This window comes from Mus caroli, chromosome 10 (assembly GCF_900094665.2).
Source record: "Mus caroli chromosome 10, CAROLI_EIJ_v1.1, whole genome shotgun sequence".
NCBI classification, from domain to species: domain Eukaryota; kingdom Metazoa; phylum Chordata; class Mammalia; order Rodentia; family Muridae; genus Mus; species Mus caroli.
In genome coordinates, this window is record NC_034579.1 from 84726935 (window position 1) to 84746453 (window position 19519).

At 43.9% G+C, this 19519-nt stretch overlaps 1 protein-coding gene across 3 annotated transcripts in view; it reads right to left on the minus strand.

Annotated features, from left to right (window-relative positions):
• Nucleotides 1-17168: 17168 nt before the first annotated feature.
• Apaf1 (apoptotic peptidase activating factor 1) overlaps nt 17169-19519 on the minus strand; it is a 91211-nt gene continuing 88860 nt past the window's right edge. For all 3 annotated transcript variants that reach the window (XM_029482685.1, XM_021173539.2, XM_029482686.1), the window contains one exon: nt 17169-19342. In XM_029482685.1, the coding sequence (XP_029338545.1) occupies nt 19196-19342 (147 nt within the window). In that variant the 3' untranslated portion in view covers nt 17169-19195. The remainder of the gene's footprint in view (nt 19343-19519) is intronic.

The window sequence follows — 19519 nt, forward strand, 5'->3', positions numbered from 1 at the left end:
TGTGTTTGTAAAAAGCTGCCTAGGCCTTTTATAGGACGTTCCAGGACTGGATCATGATGGAGGGAAGGAAGAGGGAGGCACATAAGGCTAAGACATCCCATGCTGCTCACCCCCAGTGGGGTCACCCAGCTGTCTCCTGCAGCTGCAGCAGCTGTGGCTTCATGAGTGACTCTACTTGATTCAGCCAGCCAGAGAAAGGCGGAGTCAGGTGATTGGCATGCAGGATCCCCAGAGTTCAGATGATGTTTCTACATCGTCTTACTGACCTAGTGGGACAGCTGAGACAAGACAGGCTTACACACAAACTCCGCTCACAATGTGGTCATAAAAGCCGTCGAAAGCAACCCATATTCAATACCCAATATGACTGTCCTCCAAGGTCTCCGTGATACAATCAAGCAGTCCATACAGGGGCAGAGCTCCCAAGAGACCTCAAGACAGAACTTAGGAAACATTGAGTCAGCCCCAGGAAGAAGCTACATCAACAGTTTTCTGACATTCAGGAGGGTGATTTCTCCACATGTCTCAAAAGTACAAGTCCAGTTTTGTTTTGTTTTGTTTTGAGAGAGAGAGAGAGAGAGAGAGAGAGAGAGAGAGAGAGAGAGATGGTTGAGTTGGGAAACCAAGGAGAATAAAGGTATTCTGGCATGTTTTATCAGCATTTCCAGGGTGTGCTATCATCAGAGACCCTGCCTGGGTGATTTGTGGGACAGCCTTTAAGAGGTAACTGTGCCTGAGCTCCAACCAATTGGCAAGAGTAGAAAGGAAGACCCTGTATCCACAGGCTTCCTAAGAAAGCTGAGTTCTTGTGGGAAAACAACACATTTTGAAATGTTCAGAGGTGCAGCATGGGGTCGGTGAGATGACTCAGCAGGAAAAGGCACTTGCCATGAAAGCCCGAGTTCCATTCCTTGGACTCACCTCAAGGTGGAAGAAGAGAACCACAGGCCATCAAGTTGCCCTCTGACCTCCAAATGCATGTGCCACATGACAGTGAGGGTGGAGGGGGCAGAGGTTAGTGACTGGAGGTTCGTTGCTGTATGAGAGTATCAGTTATAAACGGAACTTAGCGACGAGAATGCCAGACATAGCATGGCTTCTATAAGGGAGTGGTTGAATTTTCCTTTGTGCACCATGAATGTCGGAGATAGGCAGACCAGGACATGGTTGAAGTGTGTGAAGTCTGGCCAGCTTGAGTGTGGCAAACATGGCTCTGGCAGGTCTTGCCCTTCTCTCCCATTCACTCTGCCCTGATTTAACAAGAAAAATGTTAGATTACACTCCTAAAGCTAGTTACCAAGGTCCATTCCTTTCTTTGGCCACTTATTCCTCCTTAGGCTGACTACCAACGTCCAGCTATCAGAGTATTGAAGCCCAGCAATCAAAAGCCCTCTTTGGCTCACCTAATTAACATGCCCAATTAAAATTAAACACCTCATCCTAACACGGGGTTTATCCTTGTCCCTTTATAAACTGCCATTTGCCTTTGAGCCACATCTATCTCCTCTCTATCCAGAGGCAGTCCTTGTCCTCCAGGACAAATACCCCTTCCTCTCTCCCTTGCTCATTTCCTCCCTTCTCTCTTGTCCCCTTCCCTGTCTCCCTCTTCCTTTTACTCCTTTGTCCCTTACCCCTGATCTCTGTCCCGCCGGGGTAAATAAATTGCCTCTGTGCTGAGAACTTGGTCTGAGGGCTTGGTCTTGTGGGTCCTGAGCCAATTCTTTTCTCTTTAGTGGTAGTTCTCATCCTTCCTAATCCTAAGGCACTTCTATATTCTCACACTGCCAACCCGAGCATGTGGCCTCTACCCTCAGTATTGGGAAGACTTCCTTGTCTCACTGAGGCCGACAGAGCACTGTTCTGAGTAGTCACATTCCGGGCAGGAGAAAAGACAGTAAGGTCTAAAGACTGGTATTGTTGCCTTGATGACCAAGCTTTTAAGAACTTTCCAGAAAGCTCCATAAGGCTCACTGGCCACCCTTCGTTACTAGGAAGCCAAAAAACAGTTCAGCAACATAAGGGTTGTTAGTGAAGAAAAGTGGGGAGGACTGGATTTGGTAGCCGCAGTCACAACAGGAATATGTAAAAAGCAAGTTCACGCTTTTTGCTTTTTACATAGAGACCGGGACAGAGAAGGCAGAGACCACAGGAGGCGCTGGGGACGATCCCTGCAGAGTTGCCCTGTGAAACCCAACTAAGGAAAAGTCCTAAGCTCCGCCCCATGCTGGCACGCACCTGTGTGCCTGACTTCCAGGGCTGGGAAGGCAGAATAAACTTAAGGAGCAGCTCACACAACCACAGGAGCATTCAGCTGTAGTGCCAAGGGGGCAGGCCTGATTAGACATCTCGGCCAAGGGCAGAGAAGATCTGCCTTGACCTCCACTGCATACGGGAATCACATGGGAACTTTAAAAGCTATTCCCTGCCCCTCTTCCCCGCCCCCTCCATCTCCTGGGACAGGGAGATGTTGGGTTAGGGGCGATTCTAGATACTTCAGTGAGAGAAATGAGAAGCAGCAGGGCCCGTCCCCAGAACTGGCCATACCTGCGGTTCCCTCCTTAAGAATATTAAACCAGCCGGGCATGGTGGCGCACGCCTTTAATCCCAGCACTCGGGAGGCAGAGGCAGGCAGATTTCTGAGTTCGAGGCCAACCTGAGTGAGTTCCCGGACAGCCAGGGCTATACAGAGAAACCTTGTCTCGAAAAACAAAACAAAACAAAAAAAGAATATTAAACCACTTGCTGGGTCACACAGCTCACTGGCCAACCTAGCCAATCTGTGCCAGCACCCCCAAGCCACATGCTAGGCAAGCCTAGAGTCTTAAGTACCCCTTATTCCCAATCCTCCCTGATGGCTCCGTTGAAGCACACACAGCCCAAAGGGAATGAAGTTTAGAACAGTTGGGAAGAGAGCAGAGGACAGTTTTCCTGCTGAGCAGAGGCTCTCTTGAAAGCCAACAGCCTAGGGGTTAAACAGAACTGTGTTCCTGATGCAGACGCAGCAGGAGCCTAACCCATAGGTGAGGAATCCCGGACGAGACAGGAATGAAGTTTGCAAAGAGAGGCATAAAGGATTCCTGGGTCATTGACCATGATTGACATCACGTGCCTGACATGTTCTCCTTTGCTTTCCACAAGCCCTGTATCCCTGGTCTATTTCCTATCTGATGAGTGAGAAAAGGGCTCTGAATGGCTGCAAACAGAAGGATAAATAAATAAATAAATAAATATAAATAAAACAAGGCGTTCCAAAGCAGAGGCTGGGGAGAGGGCTCAGCTCATAAAATGCTTTCCTTGAGAGCTTTGAGGACTTGAGTCTGTCCCAGAACCTAGGTAAAATACCAAACACGGTAAATTAACTTGTAATCCCCGTGTAGAGGAGGGAGGGATAGGTAGATACTTAGATTTACTGGCAAACTCCAAGCCAGTGAGAGACCCTGTCTCAAACAAACATACAGACAAACAGAAACTAGATGGCTTGAACCTGAGAAACGACTTCTGTCTTAGTTAGGGTTTTACTGCTGTGAACAGACACCATGACCAAGGCAACTTTTATAAGGACATTTAATTGGGGCCGGCTTACAGGTTCAGAGATTCAGTTTATTATCATCAAGGCAGGAACATGGCAGCATCCAGACAAGCATGGTGCAGGAGGAGCTGAGTTCTACATCTTCCTCTGAAGGCTGCTAGCAGAATTCTGGCTTCCAGGCAGCTAGGATAAAGGCCTTAAAAGCCCACACCCACAGTGGCACACCTACTCCAACAAGGCCACACCTACTCCAACAAGGCCACACCTACTCCAACAAGGCCACACCTCCCAACACTGCCACTCCCTGAACCAAGCATATACAAATCATCACAACATCAGATATTAATTATCCCCTGGCCTACACATCCAAACAGGCATGCACATGTACATATATGTTGCACACATCGGTTTCAAAATGGAAGCAGGCCCCTCGAAGGGAGAGTCAGGGTTATGGCTAACACCTTCCCACCATCAATGTTGCAATCATCTGAGCGCCAAGAGCAGACTGGGTAGCTGCCGGGTGCTGGCAAATTCAAAACACGCCAGCCTCTGCTGTCCAACGGGATCCTATCAGAGTGGCCAAAGACCATCCCAGTGAGCACTGGGAGGGGAGTATCTGACTACCGGAAGGGGAGTATCTGACTACCGGAAGGGGGGTATCTGACTACCGGAAGCTCCTGGGAGCAGGCAGCTGATGCATCAATCATGCTGCTTAAAGCAGACACACGAAATGAATGACCTGAGTGCAGAATTGAAATGATGCTTTCAGATCCTCCCTCCCCAGCTTCTGCAGGAGGACCAGACTGAGAGTCATCATGGGAGGCAGTTAGATAGTCAACCTCCGGGCCCTCCGTGTGCATACTGCGTGCATGCATAACGAACACCTGAAGCACCGCCTTGAGATTCAGTTAGATCATATAGGGAGAGAGTTCTGCTCACAGCATGGCTCTGAAGGCACTCTCAGAAAGCACAGCTCTCCATTCCCTCCTCCTAAATTGTAGTAGTTGTTGTTGTTGTTGTTGTTGTTGTTTTAATCTCTAGCACTGCATAAAACAGGGATACATACCTAAAATTCCAGCACTAGAGCTGGAGGTTCAGAAGTTCAAGGTCATCCTGAGTATGTGAGTTCGAGGCCAGCCAGCCTGGGCTACTGGACTACATGAAACCCTGTCTTTAAAAAAAAAAAAAAAAAACAACAACAACAACAACAAAAAATAGGTTTGTGGACAAAGAGTCCACAGTGAGGAGAGTGGAACACTACCATACAAGGGGAGGAGGCTAGCATCACTGTCAAGCGAGGGAGCAGAGAGAACCTGTCCATCACTCAAGTTCGTGGACATCTTCCCCAGGTACTGAAACTCAAGCCTGTGCCACACCCAGGCTGTTTATCTCCATGAAACCCAGTCGGGTCCCACCTGAAACCATAGTTACTCAGTCTGGGCTTCCCAAGAAAGGAAACCAGGGTTGGATGCTAGCCCCAGCTTCATCGCTGGTGCCTGGCGAGTGTGTGTGTGGGGGGGGGAGGACACGGTGGGGGAATGTTAGCTCTTCTTCTGAAAACTGAATGATGTACCAATATAACCAACACGTGGATAGAAGCAAGAGAACTGGAAGTTCAAAACAAGCCTGGAATGACCCTTGACTCAAAAAGAGAGGGTGGGGTTGGGGGGGGGGGTGAGGAATAGCAAGATGGCTCTGTGAGTAAAGATGCTTGCTACCAAGCCTGATGACATACGTTCTCAATTCAGTCCCCAGGACCCACTGGTGAACTGACTCCTGTCCTCTGACTTCCACACTCAACCCAAGGCAGGAGCACACACATGCACACACACACACACACACACTGCTTAGCACACACGCACACATGCATCCATGCAGGAGCACACTTGCACAGGCACACACACCAAATAAATAAATACAACAAAAAAAATTTTTAATTTAAAGACTGGGGCTGTCTAGCCTGCAAATCTCCAGCTTTGTGGAGATGAAGTGAGGGTGACCCACGCCTGGAGTGGGCAGGAAGTGCTTCTGAGGGTGATGCTCTCTGCCCCCTCCTCCTCCCCCTGCCCCCCATCAAGTCCTTCGCATCTACTGAGAGCCTTGAAATCTGCTTAGCAGCTCAGACTACACACCCAGAGTCAGGCCTTGGATGCACCTCATCCAAGGAGATGGAAAACAATAGGAGTACATCCTCTATTCACCTGTTCACTATGTGTGATGCGCTGTATTCCCAGTCCTGACGTTCTGACCTCACGAATGAATTTACAATGGTCACCAGCAACTCACTTTCTGGAATTGCAAATGAAAATTCCCCAAGTTTCAGTCTCCTCATACTAGCAAGGAGGCCCAGGAACAAATTGCCATCCAATGCTAAGTGACTTCAAAGCCCTGGTCTCTGATGGGCATCACATTTGATCCAATTCTTCAGCCCCTTCCATTCGAACAGATGCCTGGAAGACTATTCCTTCTGCAGTTAACCTCATAGCCCCAGAGTAACTGAAGTTCTCATTCAGGTATCTTAATAACTGCTTAGCACATCTGCAGACCTGCAGGGAGGAGACGTGAGCAAGGACTCTTTTCCAGTGACCATCTTTAGAGACTAGGAACTATTAGAAAGGCAGGTCTCCTTCTCAAAAGGTCATGGGGAAAATTATAATATGAGCATTTGTTGAATAATAGATGGCCTCTCCTGCAGACTTCGACACTCTGGGGATATGTTTATTCATTCCCTATAATTTAGTAGCAAACCTCTTTTATCCAAGTGAAGTTTTACAATCCCCTAATGACGTTTCACAGGAAAATGATAACACAGAACCATAAAGAAAACTCTAGTGCTACATTACAACACAATTCATCACCTTCGCAATAACCTCGTGGATGCAGGAGCACAGAGAATCTCGTGTGCATCCAGGCACTTGGGAGCTTCAATCACGCACCATTCACTGAGGCTTTGATTGCAGGGCAAGTTGCATTCAGACTCTAGTGTTATAGCACATCTGCCTTCCAAGAGTATAGGATCTAACGGGGGTGGGGGGGGGGACAATATTCAAATAAGCAATGTCAGTATAAAGAAATAGAAGTGGCAACAGAAGAAGAGTGTCAAGAGAGGTGAGACAGATCATCAACCTGTGAAGGTTGTTTTAAAGGATATACAAGGGCTGGTGAGATGGCTCAGCGGGTAAGAGCACTGACTGCTCTTCCAAAGGTCCTGAGTTCAAATCCCAGCAACCACATGGTGGCTCACAACCATCCGTAATAAGATCTGACACCCTCTTCTGGAATGTCTGAAGACAGCTACAGTGTACTTACATATAATAAATAAATATTTTTTAAAAATAAAATAAAGGATATATGAAAGAGGAAAAAAATAATTTAGGGGCTCAGAGGGTCATAGAGAACAGGCCATGCAAAGCCATTGAACCAAAAGAGCACCCAACACACAGGCCCAAGACCACAGATTAAAGTTTATAAAGAGATGTTCAAAATTCAGATTAGGAAATGCCATAGAATAAGAGCACAAATGGGGGCCGGGAGAGATGGCTCAGCAGTTAAGAGTGGATGCTGATCTACCAGACAATCTAGGCTTGGTTCCTGGCTCCTGTGATGGATGGGTCCGCAGAGAGCATTCCATACTGTGTAAGTGGAGGAGAGCTTACAAGCAGCAGGCCCTCCTTGCTCTCTTCTCACCGTGGACAGAATGTGATCAGCTTCTTCAACCTCCTGCCGCCTCGACTTCACCACTAGGGTGTACTACACCCTAAATGGGGAGCCAGAGTAAACACTTCTCGACTAAGTTGCTTTTGTCCAGGTTTTCCCACAGCAACAGGAAAGTAACCAACACAGGCTAGATTCAGTAAGAGAGGATTCAAGTCAGGAGGGAGGAAAAGGAGTCTCAAGAACAAAACACAGGTTTCTGGATGAAAGCCGGTGCCAGCAGAGAGTATGGGCAGTTGTGATGGTTTGTATATGCTTCACCCAGGGAGTGGCACTGTTAGGAGGTGTGGCCTTGTTGGAGTAGGTGTGGCACTGTGGCTACGGGATTTAAGACACTCAGCCTAACTGCCTGAAGGCCAGTATTCTGCTAGCTGCCTTCAGATGAAAATGTAGGACTCTCAGCTCCTCCTGCACCATGCCTGCCTGGAGGCTGTCATGCTCCCACCATGATGATAACACCTGAACCTGTAAGCCAGCCCCAATGAAATGCTGTCCTTTTAAGAGTTGTCTTGGTCACGGTGTCTGTTCACAACAGTAAAACCCTAACTAAGATATAAATTGGTTCCATGGCCGGGCAGTGGTGACGCATGCCTTTTTATCCAAGCACTTGGGAGGCAGAGGAAGGCAGATTTCTGAGTTCGAGGCCAGCTTGGTCTACAGAGTGAGTTCCAGGACAGCCAGGGCTACACAGAGAAACCCTGTCTTGAAAAACAAACAAACAAAATAATAATAATAATAATATAATATAAATAAGTCCCAGACACAGGGATATTGCTATGATAGGCCTGACCAGGCTTTTGCTTGGAAGAATGTGGATTTGGGGACTTTGGATTTGGAAAGCAGTAGAATCCTTTAAGTGGGGCTTAATGGTCTGTCCTAGTAGGAATATGCAAGACTTTGTTTCTGAGAGTGATTTGAACTGTGAAGACCTGGCCCAAGAGGTTTCAGTGAAGAAGAATTTCAGTATGTGGCATAAAGACTGTTTTTGTGGTTCTTTGCTGAAGAATGTGGCTGCTTTTTGCCACTGTCAAATCTGCCTGAGGCTAAGGTGAAGAGATTTAGATTAATTGCTTTGAAAGAGGAAGTCTCAAAACAGCCTGGTATAAATTCTGTTGTGTGGTTACTAAGGTTCACTCTTACAAAGAGCATTTTAATGAAAAGGAGCAAGCTAAGAGAGGAAAAATACAAAATATATGGTTCACATATTAAAGGGGCACTAGGAAGTAGAATGGAGCTGAATCCTACGTTCTAGAAGATAACAGATTAGGGGAGTGGGACTTTGGGGCAAGATCCTACCCAGCTGAGTTTAGGTCCAGGAATGGTGGTACATACCCTTAAACCTAGGAGACAAAACCATGCAAATCTCTTTCAAGGTCAGCCAGGGACAGAGCAAGTTCTAGGTGAAGAAAAGCTTAAACCCAGGTGTGGTGATACACATCTTTACTCCCAGGAGGCAGAGCCATGCAAATCTCTAGTTCAAGATCAATATACAGAGCAAGTTCCAGGACAGCTAAACTTAGGCAGTGAAGGAGATGGAAAACAGAAAGCTCATGATAGTGTAAGAGAACAAGAGGGCCATGTTCCAACCCCAGTAAGCAGTAGAACTCAGCAGCTTTGGCCATGTGTCTCTGGCTTTAGAGTCCAGAATAGAAGGGACTACTGAGACAATTGATGTTGGTTAGCTGGAGCTAAGAAATCAGTGGCAATTAAGAAGAGACCAGCATCACTGAGGTGAAATCTTCTGGGAAGTGTTTTCTAAGAGCACAAAGAAGCTGTGTTCCAGAGATAGCCAAGGTTGTACCTCATGCTGCAGCTGGACTTGGTAAAGTGTAAGAGTCACTCAGGTGGTACTGGTTTTAAAAGCATGAAGGGGTCATGGACAGCAGCTGAGGCTTGGCACTGTGAGAGGCCAGGGAAGGCCACTGGTGAAGGTGTGACCTCAGTTGCAGTTGACAGCCCAGGACTGAAAGAGTCATGCAAAGAAGTTAAGGTATGTCACCATGAAGACAGCCTAGGAGAGGCTATTGGTGAAGCCTAGTTGCAGCGGAAGACTCCGCATATTGAAGATGTCAGTCAGTACCATGGGATGATCACCAAGAACAGCAGCAGCAATGGAGTCAACCAGAGCCTAGCTGGAGATATGACCCAAGCCCTTTGGAGGAGCCCAGATCATGTGTGGATCCCAGACAATGGAACAAGAAGCTTTAATGTTGAAGTTGCCTTGGAGACCCCAAGATGTTTGAGGTGTCAGAGCTGTAGAATATCTGCTGAGGAAAGCTGCTAACAGGGAGTGGAACCAGCCCAGGAAAAAGAACTTTGTTTCATTCAACAAAGATGAAAAAGGAGTGGCGAGCTGAAGACCGCTTTGACATCAGATATGGAGATGCAGAGTTTGGAGTTTGCACTGCTGATTTCCTGTCTTGCTTACAGTTAAGTGACTAGATGAGATCTCAGAAGAGACTTTGAACTTTGGACTTTTAACAATGTTGAGACTGCTATAGACTATGGAGACTTTGGAAGTTAGACTAAATGTAGTTTTTTTATTATGCTATGGCTAGGTATGGCCCCCATAGACTCATGTGTTTGAAAAGCCTATGGGCTCCAGGGAGTAGAATGTGATGGTTTGTACATGCTTGGTCCAGGGAATGGCATTGTTAGGAGGTGTGGCCTTGTTGGAGTGGGTATGAGCTTTACATTCAGCCTAGCTGCCTGGAAGCCAGTATTCTGCAAGCAGCCTGCAGAAGAAGATGTAGAACTCTCACCTCCCTGCCTGGATGTTACCATGCTTCCATTATGATGATAACCTGAATCTGTAAGCCAGCCCCCAATGAACTGTTGTCCTTATAAGAGTTGCCTTGGTCATGGTATCTGTTCACGGCAGTAAAACCCTAGGACAGACTGCAGTGCATACTGGGCAAAAGACTCCAAGAGAGAGTTCTTAGGGTGAACAAGCTAAGAGACTGCCTCATGCATATGAAAGCACTGAGGGAGGACAGAGAAAGCAGATAAACCATCAGAGTTCAATGCACAATATGCACATAGAAAACTAAGAACAAATGGAAGATGGAGGATAAACACACGCACACACACACACACACTGGCACACACTGGGTATAACTTTTGCAAAGTCACAATGTTTTGTTTTCTTTATGTCACAGTGTTTTAACAGCCCAAGAGCCCGTACCTGTAAACTATGTATAACAACAGGTTGAGTTCCTAAAATGGGCTTCTATGAATGTAGTATATAACCCTTGCACAAATGTGCAAACCCTCTAGGCACCTACAATTGCTAAACTGCTTCAGAACTTCCTTTGACTGAAGACTTAGACAGCAGAAATGCCTCCGGTTTCAAATTCTTAGGCCCAGCTCTTTTAGACATACGTTTGGCCTCTGTAAGGAATTTTGCCTTTATTTCTCTGCTGAGGGTGATGTGAGAGCCTCAGGTCCTCAAAAGTAACTCAACAACCTACAGAACAGGAAAATGGCTAAGAAGTCGTTTTTTAAGTGTTCAGCATCCTCAGACATCGGGGAAATGCAAATCTAAACTACATGGAGAGTTCCTCTCACCTCAGCCAGAAGAGCTAAGTTCAAGAAAATAAATAGGAACAGATGCTAGTGAGGACTGGGGGAAGGAAGGCTCTCGTCCACTGTTGGTGAGGGCGCAAACTGAGACAGTCGCTAAGGAAATCAATGTGGGGCTTCTCAAAAAAACTATAAATAGAACTTCCACATGACCCAGATTTACCACTTCTGGGCATATATCCAACATCCAACGGGTTCTACATCCTACAACAGAGCTACTGGCTAAGCCATGTTCATTTCTGCTTTATTCACAATAACCAGGAAATGAGAGCAGCCTAGGTATACAGCGACTGATAGAGGGATCATGAAAATGTAGTTCGTACAAGCACACAGTGGAATTAATTTTTTTCATTTTCATATCTTAAATGTTCATTTTATGCATATGAATGTTGTACCTGCATGTCAGTCTGTGTGTCGCATGTATGCCTGGTGCGCCCGTGGAAGTCAGAAGAGAGCACCAGGTCCCCTGAACTCTAAGTGCTGGGAATCAAACATAGGTCTTCTGCAAGAGCAAGAGGAGCTTATAACCACTGAGCCATCTTTTCATCTGCAGACTAAAATTTTATTCAATATAAAGAAAAATGAAATTACTAAGCTCACAGGTACATGGAGCTGGAAATAATCATTCTGAGACTGGCAACCCAGACCCAGAAAGACAAACACCATATGTTCTCTCTCCTATGTAGATCCTAGCTTTGAAAGGTCAGAGGGGAGACAGGGAGAGATAGATTGGGGGGGGGGGGAAATGCCTCTTTCAGATGTCACAGGTTATCAATCAAAATGTCCAGCACCAGGGTGTGCGACTTCCCCTGGAGTTGTTGGTCAAGAGAACCCCATAGATTCCCCATACAGTATGGCTGTAAACATTGTTCTTGGAAACTTACCAGGACTTTACAGTAAGACCACATACTTGAGTCATGAAAATAAAAAAATCAAGCTGGCAGTGACCTGGAAGTTTTCCTCCCTACTGGTAAGAGTTTACAGTACTGGGAGGTGCAATGTAGGTTGCTGGGCAGGGATGAGGGAGGGAGGGAGGGAGGGAGGGGAAGGTCAAACAGTCTCACCAAGTTGTGGACTACAAGCTATAGTAGTGATGACATACCGGTCTGACATGCCAGCCATTGGTACCATAGTGACAGGAAATGCTGTAGGAGTAACCAGCTGCTTTCTAATTGGGTCTAAGAGCTAGTCCACAGGACAAGAATTCATGTTTGGTACTGTTAACTGAGCGAAGAACCCTTGACTAAGTAGATCAAACCTACTATTATTTTGCTAAGTGAATCAAACCATCTTCTAACAACTTATCTTTATATTCATAAATGCGTGCAGCTCTCAACCCCTATCAGCCAAGCTCCTTTTGGCAGGGGTTGGTGGTTAATATAAAGACTATCGAATGTTGAGCCCTAAGTGGGACATATACATCACGCTCACTACCCACAAGACTCAGAGATCATGGGAAAGTGATGGAAAGATTGTAAGAGCCAGAGGTTGAAGAGAATCGCTGGACGCGACCGTGCATTTGCACACATGAATTACCAACAGCAGTTGTAGTTGCGTGCACAAAACCTGCACAAAATCAAGACAGCTGAGACCCTAGCATGGCTGGAAGCGGGGCTCACAGCACCTCACCCCTTGCTGAAGTGTTGTTGGCAGTTGACCGCTGCTGAGTGAGGGAGGGTCAGGTTTTCTCTGGAACGTGGCCCCCAGTAAGTTGCCTATGTTCTCTAGCATGGCTTGGACCCAGGCACCTAGCTAGCCTAGGTGGGCTTTTAAAAAACAAGTGCATAGAGCTGGTCATAGTGGCACAAGCCTTAAACCTCAGAACTTGGGAGGCAGAGACAGACAGATCTCTGTGAATCCAAGGCTCCCCTGGTCTACAGAGCAAGATCCAAAATAGTCAGGATGACACAGCGAGACCCTGTTGCAAAAAAAAAGAAAAAAAAATGTAGATTAAGTTAGGGGAGGGACATGGTAGGGGGCTCTGGTAAGAGCTGGATGGGAGAGAGTGGGAGCAGATTTGAGTACCACATTGTGTGTATGAAATACTCAAAGACTTTTTAAAGAATTGTAAGGTGCTTTGGGTGGGCTCACGGGAGATTAGGATATTTAGGGTCTTGACTTCCGGTTGGAATAAGGAGATATCCTACCACCACTTTTGTAAAGCAAACTTAGCTAAGTGTAAGTAAGTTATAATTGTTCCCAAGGCTGTATTCTATTTTGACTAAAGTATTATTGGTTTATAGTGCATGAAGTATTAATACAGAAAAGGGTTTCATAATTCACTAATATGACCAAGCAAAGACAATGATTCTTCTTAAGATATTTATGTATTTATTTATTTATTTTGATTTTTCGAGACAGGGTTTCTCTGTGTAGCGCTGGCTGTCCTGAAACTCACTCTATAAACCAGGCTGGCCTCAAACTCAAAAATCTGCCTGCCTCTGCCTCCCAAGTGCTGGGATTATAGGCATGTGCCAACACTGCCAGGCAAGATTTTTTTTTAAAGATATGATTTAAAACGTTTTCTTGGGAGTGTGGACTATTAACTGTATAAATTATCTGAAAATCAGTTTCTGGCTGCCATTTAGGACTCAGCAATAAGAATGCCAAGGAAATAGATGTCATTGCCCTAATGATCAGTGTTTGGTCTTTAAACATATTAAGATCATTGATAGCAATTCCATTATTTCTGGTAATTTTGTGATATGCATTTGAAATCTCAGAAATAAAATGAAGATACCAAAGGAAAGCTCACACAATAGGAAAGTCCTTAATACCACCATTGTTTATGGGGAAACGGAATAAGAAGTATCCACCAGGGACAGAGAATAATGTAAGAGAGTCAAAGATGGAGTTCCAGACTGCAGAATGGCTAACAGGGTCAAAGACCACTGAAAAAAGAGAGGCTAAGGAAAAATAATGTCAAAAAGAGAAAGACGTTAGAGAGAAAAAACAGGATGCACAATAAGAAACATGTCAACAGATGGCCCTGGTCACAAAATTGTATAAAAAGATATGAATCTGAGAAAGGTATTTGTAAGGATGTGGGTGAGAGAAGAGGAAGGGAGATTTTTTTAAAAAGGTAAAGCTAGGTGGTGGTGGATCCCAGCAGTTGGAAAGCAGAGGCAGGCAGATCTCTAAGTTGCAGGTCAGCCTGGTGTACAAAGTGAGTTCCAGAACAGCCAGGGTTATACAGAGAAACCCTGCCTGGAAAAACAAAGAAACAAACAAAAACCCAAAAGACAAAAAAAATGAAAAGAAAGAAAAGAGAAAAAAAAGAAAGGAAGAAAAAAGTGAGATCAGAATGCATATACACACACGTTTGAAATTGTCAAAGAACACACTTACCTAATTTAAAAAGTCAAACTAATAGTGAAGGTATTTTTAAAAGAGATACAAAGTGGGGGTAAGAAAGGCAAAAATCATACAATCATCTCAATACACTCAGAAAAGGCATTTGATGAAAGCCCAGATCTTTCTTCATAATAAAATAAATGACAGAGTAGGAGTAGAGGAGCCAGACCTCAACACAATAAAACACGTCAATGACATTATTATACTCTATGGGGGGGAAATTCAAAATATATCTAACAAAATCAGGAACTGAACAAGGTTGGCCACTTTCTCTAATTTACTGTGGTACTTGAAGTCTTGGAGCAATAAGACAAGACAAGACAAGACAAGACAAGACAAGACAAGACAAGAAAAGGGATATAAATGAGAAACGAAGTCAATGCATTCTTATTTGGTGATGAAATAATTTCACCAGAAAACTCGTATCTAATAAACACCTTCAGCGAAGTGAAATAATATCAAATCAACACGAAGATTAGAAGCCTTCCTCTATACCAACAATGATCATTCATGAGACAGGAACATTCATGAGACATGAAAGAGACCACGGAATAATTCCCATTCGCAATTGCCTTAAAATAAAAATAGAGAAGTAAACAGGCTAATGAAATTAACAGTTTTCAAAGAATGAAATATAAGTAACCAATATGCATATAAAAACCTTGTCAAAACACCGTCCGAGAAAGGAGTCCTGTGAGAATTCTCGGTGCTTGTGAGGAAACACCAAGAAAACAAGAAAGGATCCTATGACCTCGGTTTCCTCAAACACACGAAATTGTTCTTAAATCTTTAAATGAGCTCTCGTGCCCCTCCCAGGTGTATCGGATAGGACCGAGTTTCAGATTATTCATTACAGCTGGCTGTTGGTATCTGTTCAGGTGCCTCCTGTTCTTGTGACATGTGGCTTGTCTGTGTGGTTATTCAGTTCACTCAAGTGACCTTTCTTACCCCCCAGAGTATAAACTGTCAGATGCTCTGAATAAAGTTATCTATTTCATGAGACTTCAGCCTGCCTCATTTACTGGCTCCACTCTCCCAGGTGCCACCTTTAGATCAGTGACACAGCCTCACTAGCCACCTTTAGATCAGTGACACAGCCTCACTAGCCACCTTTAGATCAGTGACACAGCCTCACTAGCCACCAGAGAAAGAAGGTTTTTAAGTTACAATGAGATTCCCTCTCATCCCAGTCAGAGTGACGATTATTAAGAAATTCGAAACAACACACCAGGTGTGATGGTGCATGCTTTTAATTCCAGCATTTGGTAATGAGGCAGGTAAATCTTTGTGAGTTCAAGATCAGCTTAGACCACACAGGGAGTTCCAGGGCTACATAGTGAGACCCTTTAGTCTCAAACAAAACAACAAATTCTGCTGAGAATGGGAGCAAAAGGGAACTTTATACACAGCTGAAGGGGATGTAAACTAAACCAACCACTATGGAAGATTCTCAAAAAACTAAAGTAGTGGGTAGCTTATAGATCAAACCTAGATGTTCAAAAACGAAGTAGATAAAGAAAATGTGGCTATGTGTATACACAATGGAATTCTTCACCATGCCAAAGAAGGAAACTATGTTTATAGAAAAATCAATGCACCTGGAAATAATCACACTAAGTGAATTAAGTCAGTCTCGGGACAATTATATGTTATCTCTCATTGTGGTACCTATATTTTATATAGAAAGATATTATATATGTAGGTATATAGATAGTAAATATATTTAATGTGCTATATATTTACACACATATATAGATACACACATATATATATAAAGACAGATAGATCTAAAATCATTTATGTAGCAAATCCATAAATGGCATGGAAGTTCTAGAAGAGAAATCTCATAAGAGAATGAAGGGGACCAACATGAGAGAGCAGAGGTGGTGAAGGGAAGGGCCAGGGGTCTGCAGTGAATGCTCAGCACACATTGGATACTTGTATTAAAATGTCCTCATTTAACACAGCACCATGAACAGCGAATACACACAATAACATTATAGCATAATAAGCAAACATGACCACAATTTCCAAGAACTCTAGAATATGAAGAGACCGACCTAAGAATGAAAATATAAAATTCTCCAAGCCTAAAGAAAGAAATGACGTTGGAGCACAAAAGTCACTCACAACTCTAGATAGACATGACCACAGAAGAATCTCTCTTCCACATGTTAAAGGTGTTGAAAGAACAAAGAAATATCTCCTCTCAAAAATAACAACAACAACAACAACAAAAAGGCAAAAATCCTTCCAACCAAGACTGCTTTATCCAGCAAAGTTGTTTTAAAATTGGCAGAGAAATAGACACATCTCCAGAAAGACACAAACTAAAGCCATTCATGGCCACTAAGCAGGAGTGTGTGTGTGTGTGTGTGTGTAAGTTCACATGTAGGTATGGCCATGTGCATGAGGAGGCCTAAGAACAGTATCAGGTGTCGTTCTTGACTGCACTTACCTTATTTTTGGAGACAGTATTTCTCTGTCAACCTGGAGTTCATCAAGTCAGCTACACTGGCTGGTCAGCAAATGCAAGGGATCCCCCTGTCTCTGCCTTCCCAGTGCTGAAATTAGAGGCTGTTTTGCGTGGGTTCTGAGAATCCAACAAAATTCCTCATGGTTTTTTTTATTGTTTGGTTTTTTTTGAGACAGGGTTTCTCCATGTAGCCCTGGCTGTCCTGAACTCACTCTGTAGAGCAGGCTGGCCTCTAAATCAGAGATCTGCCTGCCTCTGCCCTGAGTGCTGGGATTAAAGGCATGAGCCATCACCACCTGGCTACCCCTTAAGTTTATAAAGACTGATCCCATCTCCCCAGCCCACTCCCGAAGGCTATTAGCAGTCTCCTAACAGCAGGAAAAAAAGGCAAGAAAGGATCAGAAACCAAAATGTTTTTTCAAAAATTTCAGTAATTTTATTTTTGTTTTTAAAATTCATGTTTAAACAGTATTCCAAGGCAAAAATAATAATAAGACATGTAAATTAAAAATACAAAAAAGTCTTCAAAGTACATAAAACAAGATACAAAACCATCTTCACATATACAAAGTCCAATGTAATTTCTCACATAAAAAGTTCAGCAAGGAAAGGGCCACAAGTGGTCATGCCGGCCGCCAGGGCACAGGCCAGGCCTTCAAGGTCAGCCTCGAGAGCTGCGGTGTGAGCCACAGCCATCTCCTTCGAGTTATTGTGTCTTTCTCTCCACTAGCCCAGCTACAGAACAGATAAGCCACTAATGGTATCTGAAAATCAAAGTGTGGTTTATTCTCAGCAAGTTCTAAGCAAAACATACTTCTTCAAATATTTGCTTTATAAAATTGAGATTTTTTCACACATCACATTGGCTTAAATCACAGTAAGTAAAGAGGTTCCTCAACCTCACAAACAAAAACGGTAAAAAAAAAAAAAAAAAAAAAAACCTTCCTTAACCCTATACAAGATTTTGTTCAGTCGATTTACAGCTCCTAAAAATGCCCTGTGAGGATATCTAATCTAAAATCCACCTAAGGAAGGGCTGGTCGTGTAGCTGGTGGAGTGCCTGTCTAGTGTGCGCAAAGCCCTGGTTTCAATCTTCAGCACCATAAAGACGTAAATAAAACCCAGGAGTGCCTCATTCCCTCTGCCCACACCATAGCTGGTAAAATACATCAACACCAGAAACAGCTGCACTGACTGTCAACTGTTAACACTGAGACACAGTAACTCCGATTGCAAAATGAAGATATTTCATTTTTCTATTTTATATGAAGACTACATCTACTACTAATTTCTCTCTATTGTCCTTAATAATATATTCAGGGAACAGTGATTAAACTTAAGCTTCAATTATAGATCCTAAAAGAAGATTGAAAACAAAACTAGATACTGATGTTGCAAAGCTTTTTCTGCATCAAAAGACACCACTCCTAGCTACTTAGGAGTCTGATGCAGGAGGATCACAATCACTGCATAATACAACGGGGTCTCATTTCCCAGGAAGACATGGGCAAATGTCTCATTTCCCAGGGGGTTTGGGGGAAGGGTCTCTACGACTCTTGAAAGTCATGGAGAGAACAGCACAGGTGATGTACAGGTAAAAGGGGAAGGTACGCGTTACTGCTTCACACGTCACTGGCTAACACCTAAGCATGGAGAAGAAGTTAGAAGAGGTCAAACTCAGTCACGTAGTAAGTATAAAACTGAGAGAGACGGGTGCTGTTGGCACACACCTTCAATCCCAGAACTCAGGAGACAGAGAGGCAGGCTGAGCTCTGAGTTCAAGGCTAACCTGGTGTACGTGTTGAGTGCCAAGAGAGCCAGGACTACATAAACCCTGTCTTTATAAACAAAACAACTAAGAGAGTGCAAGGTGGTTGGTGCCCAATTCACAGACACTGACAGCCAGAGTCCAGCTAAACACAGGGCTATCATCTGCTACAGAGAGAAATCTCTCTAACATATGACTAGCTCATAGGAAGAACTGTTGAAAACCAATACTCACTGAGTTAATAAAAGAAATGTTGCAGACTGTGCTTGCACCATGACACAATATCTTAAAGCAAATTTAAAGAGTGCAAATAAGCATGATTTATTTGGAAAAACCATACCCCTGGAGGTAAGTGTAGTTCGGAAAACTGCCCACCATTACCTTGGGACAGAGCCTACATAATGACAGCATCAACCTAGAGAAGGCCTTCAAATGATTCTCACTAATTTTGCCAACCAATTTGAATGCATCAAGGAATTTACCAATAGCATAACAAGGTACATATTTACATTTCATTTGCATGTTAAGGACAAACTGTTAATAACAATGATGACTATATTTAAAAAAATAGAGTGAAAGTGTGTTCATTTGTGGAGATATACTATGATCCACCCAGCTATACACAGCACTGGCCCAGCTGTAAACACTTTTGTAATGTTTGCAATACTGCAGTACAATTCACAGCTTTATAAAAAGTTGATATAGAGAGTTTCGATTTTTTTTTTCCAATTCAAACTTAAGGAGCTGAACTACATTAACGCTTATAGCCATTTTACTCTAAAACCTGTAAAATATATAAAATACCGAGATTATCGACAGTCACGTAGGTTCTGAAGTCAGGGGACACGTGTATTTTCTTGAGGTTTGTTCCATTTGTGTAGAAGATCTGTGAGGAGTCCCCAGTGGCAAAATTCCACCACTGTTGAGAGAAAAGGAGAACTTTTGTTAGACTTTTCTTTTTTCTTTTGTAAAGCCAGCTTCATCCTTTAGCGACTATTCCTGATTCTTTTTTTTTTTTAATGGACATGCAGATTTTATTTATTTATACATTCCTGCAATGTGTGTGAGTCTATGGAATTAAATCCTCCCCCCCCCC